Source organism: Oncorhynchus kisutch, linkage group LG17, assembly GCF_002021735.2.
Source record: "Oncorhynchus kisutch isolate 150728-3 linkage group LG17, Okis_V2, whole genome shotgun sequence".
Taxonomy (NCBI): Eukaryota; Metazoa; Chordata; class Actinopteri; order Salmoniformes; family Salmonidae; genus Oncorhynchus; species Oncorhynchus kisutch.
The window spans coordinates 48919073-48923297 of NC_034190.2; the positions used below are offsets into that span (position 1 = coordinate 48919073).

Sequence of the window (4225 nt, forward strand, 5' to 3'; positions counted from 1 at the left end):
TATTGAAGACCCTGCGATATTCTCAGGGATTACGCAAGTTTTCACTGAGCCACTAATCGGTATAACTAATGTCCCCTCCTAAATAAAACGTCTGTTTCAGCCATTTCTCCTCCATCCCTCCTTCCCTGGCTCGCACCAACGCTTCTGACAACTAGCTAGATTTCTCACTCTTTCTTCATACTTATTTCCTTATACTGTTCTCAGTGCATGTTTCAGTTATGCCTTTTTTGACAGATACTCCGGTGACTGATTGAGTGGATTCGTCTTTACTGCTGTGCACAAAGAAAGAAGGTAAAAAAATATATATAAAGAAACACGAGGCCCAAACCAGAGAGGATAAAGGGGGGTCATGTGGATTGTAAAACCTGTGTGAAAACCTAGAGGCCTTAAGAAGAACAAGACCTAAACCAAGCACCCAGTGTACCAGCGCTCAGAAACATTCGCCTCTCCGTGTTAACTGGTGTCTGGTACACATACACATTATTCCATTTGCCGAGGGGTGTAAGGATCCACCCCAGGCTTTTTGGCATTCCCTTTGCTCCCATAATCATGGGGAAGAAGAGGCCTCTGACTCACAGCGTTGTTGTCAGTCTTGGACTCATGCAGTGTAACCTGATTGAAGCTCTTTGATTTCTCAACATAGAGCTTCTACAGGGGCTCAGAGGTCCCCTCTACTGGGCCAGACGCTACACTGCAGCCGCCTGGATGGTTACTGCACTGACACGCTTACCAAGTCCAATTCATCTGCAGATACAGAGCATGGAGAACATACATCAAACATACATCAAGCATACAGAATGAAAAAAAAAACACTTCCTGAATTCACGGCAGGACATTATTAGGGGAAAAGAGACCCAAAAAGGTTCTGTTTAGCGTGGTGACGAATCTAAATTCAAGGGCAGTGTTATCTTAACCTAATTTCTCTCTCCCTTTTTTTCACCAGCTATTGAGATTCTCTTAAATAACATCACATCTGCACCCCTTGCCACTCGTGCTTGCTTGACCTGAAAGCATGAATTAAACACTGAGGCTGGGATGGGATTTTCATGTAACAAACTGCTGCTACAAATCCAATACTGCCCTCCACTGGACATGTTAAGAATTACATTCAAATGTTTTACCAGTAAAAGCTCATTCAACCACAGGAGGTTGGTGGCACCTTCATCGGGGAGGATGGGCTCATAGTAATGGCTGGAACGGAATCAATGGAATAGTATCAAACTCATCAAACACCTGGTGTCCCTGTGTTTGGTACCATTCCATTCACTCCATTCCAGACATTATTATGAGCCCTCCTCCCCTCAGCAGCCTATTGTGAATTAAACCAAATAAAACGCGTGTGATTGGTTACTATAAGATTGAGAATAAAACCAAGGCAATGGTCACTTTCAAAAACCTAAACCGAAAAGTATCTCGGCGCCCTTTCATTTCGTTAGTGCTTGTGGAATGTGGTATGACAGTGTTGAATTGACACAAGATCCTTGGTTATGCCATTCACACTGCACACTGACCATGGCAACAGGAGCTAGTGAAGGACTCTAAAGTTACCTGTCTTTTGATGAAGCTGGAGGTGGTGTCTGAGGACGTGCTGCCATCTGAACGTTTGAACCGACTTTTCCTCTTAGGCAACTTCCTGGGCAGCTGTTGCAGAGGAGAGAGGGGTGAGAAAGGAAAGGAAGAGAGAGAGAGAGAGGAGGCAACGAGAGATGAGACAGGAATCAGAATGACATAAAACGACAGGGGGAAAGAAGGGGTGTAAAGTAAGATGAGGACGAAGTTTTAAAAAGAGAGAGGGGCATTAAGAACAAAGAGAATTAAGAGGAAAGCGAGAGAAATGATAATAAAGGATGAAAGAGAGTGAGAAATTAGAAAAGAAGAGAAAATGGGTAGAGAAGGGAAGAGAGGGGATAGTCAACGGTACAAGATATTAGGCTTTGGCAGCATTATAACAAACCTTGCTGTTGCTTCACCCTGCTAGCATTCACCAGGGTTATGGTTGCAATGCAGAGCTATAGATTGGTCATTTTTACCTAGCCTATTACCCTTTCCTGAAACGAGTGGCTTTAATATATATGTTATATCATGTACATGTTTACTCATGTATTTCTATAGATAGAGACTAGAACAAGTCAAGTGCATTGTTAAATAGCTCAATTTCTCAAATCCTATTACAAGGTATGATAGATCAATGTCTAAAACAAACTATTCTTCTGGCTGGATATATGGGTCGTTCCACCAATTCGGTGCATCTTAAGAGGTTCGATAAAAAAAAAGACTATATTAAGTGCCTATTAAGTGTCAAATTAAGTAACAGGGATGACAATTTCTTCCCCTTGTGACAGGGAATCTTGTTGTGTGCAACAGGAAGTGGCAATTTGTTATGCTCAACCTGGTCAGTTTTCCACCACATTTGACTATTAGATGTTCATTGCTCCTTCAGATTTTTTTAATTTTTAATTTTTAAGAATAGTTTCAACATATTAAAATGAGAGTTCAGTTCACGTAACAGGGTTGACCTAAAAATAAGAGACAGTTTTTTTTTTTACCTTAAAATGAATCACTAATTACAATGAATAAATTATAATCTTCAGAAATTACTTTGTCAAAGCAACGTAATAATAGGGGCTTTTCAACGAATCTTAGATAAACGTTGGGGATAAGTGGTTTAGAATCTTCCTACAAGTCACCGAGGGACAAATCAAAATGCTGAATTTGGGCACTTTAGCAAGTCTTTATTCATATTCAAAATCTGAATTTCTGAAACATGTCCATGTGGACCATATTAAAGTAAATTTAATTTAATATGAGGTTTTTACGTGTGCACAATTTCTACCTAAAATATCAAAGGGACACAAAAGGTACTCATTTCGTGGAATGACCCATATGTAATGACTGTCTGGATAATAATACGTGTCTAGTAGTGGATGATATTTCTCAAACCATTGATTAAATGTATTTATTGGGGACAAAGGCTGACGCAGAACTGTAAATAATCATGAACCATGCAGGCAATTGGGCACACCTTGTTCTGGACTACCCTGTGAGTGCGAGCTTAGCATTTTATTGGTAGATAAGTTTATTTATTTATTTATTTATTATTTTTTGGGGGGGTGTGGGGGGGGGGTGAAAATGGACATGCATTCACAATACAGAATATGGACAGACTGTTATACGTACAGCCAGCTAGCCCACTGTAGATCTATACGAATCCCCGACTCAATAAAGTCTCGTTGGATTGGATTTAGCTCCCACCCAACAGTTACTTTGATGCCAAAACCTGATGCTAGAGTGCCATTGCAATTGCGTTTTAATAAAAGCGCAGAAATAAGTAGGCTACAGGTGAGCCAATCTACTCGAACAAGAAGTGCTTGATATTCACCGTTTCTTACCCGCCACAGATGAAACGTTAAAACAGTTAAATATAAGACACGTGATATCTGTTTTTGGTTGAGTATAACGCATTGTACGCAGATCTTAAGCAGGAAATGCATTCAAATAAATAATAAAACACCATTTCACAATACATATTGAAAATCAGAAGAATATAGAGGCCTGAATTGCGGTTAGAAATCAGAGTGAGTGAAAAACACACTTCAGCAATAAACATTGTAGACCTATCAATCATCTTATCGACTTTCTTTATAACGACAATTAAATCGCCTAGATAACCGATCGAATTCAACGGATAACATAATCCCATCGTGTGGCATAGCCTTTTGCTTATTTTCATCAATCGGCAGTTTCAAAACGATATTCCACTGGCGTAGGTAGAAACTATTGCCAAGGCTGTACGCTTTCATTTCAACAACAAGTAGCAAAACGTTAACCATTTTCAAGCTCTACTTTGCTGAGTGCTATCTAAAAAGAAGAGACCTACCTGAAAATTGTGAGACTGTGAGCCTGTTTCGACACCAGGCAGTGGGTCTGCGGACGATTTGGACATTTTGACTTGCACCATCTATTTGAGAGCGCAGGGAGGCGGGATGCACACAGACATCGGTTATTGGAAAAAACGCTGATACTAACATTACATCTATGTGCAGTGGAAGAGGGAGGGTGTACCGTAGTAGAATAGGGTGAGGGTGTGGGGCGAGAGAGCTACGTGGATATATGATAAACAAAATATATTTTCTGCATCAAGGAAGGAAAAATATATCACTATAAATAAATATGTCGAGTCAAGATGTATACTATACTAGCCGATGAGCTCTCATTTGCCCTCGAT

At 40.2% G+C, this 4225-nt stretch overlaps 1 protein-coding gene across 1 annotated transcript in view; it reads right to left on the reverse strand.

Annotated features, from left to right (window-relative positions):
• Positions 1-4225, reverse strand: part of cacnb3a (calcium channel, voltage-dependent, beta 3a) — a 32351-nt gene extending 28126 nt beyond the window's left edge. Inside the window, exons 1-2 of the mRNA XM_031793969.1 lie at positions 3878-4225; positions 1549-1641 (exon numbers count right to left, since the gene is read on the reverse strand). Of these exons, the coding sequence (XP_031649829.1) occupies positions 1549-1641; positions 3878-3958 (174 nt within the window). The 5' untranslated portion in view covers positions 3959-4225. The remainder of the gene's footprint in view (positions 1-1548; positions 1642-3877) is intronic.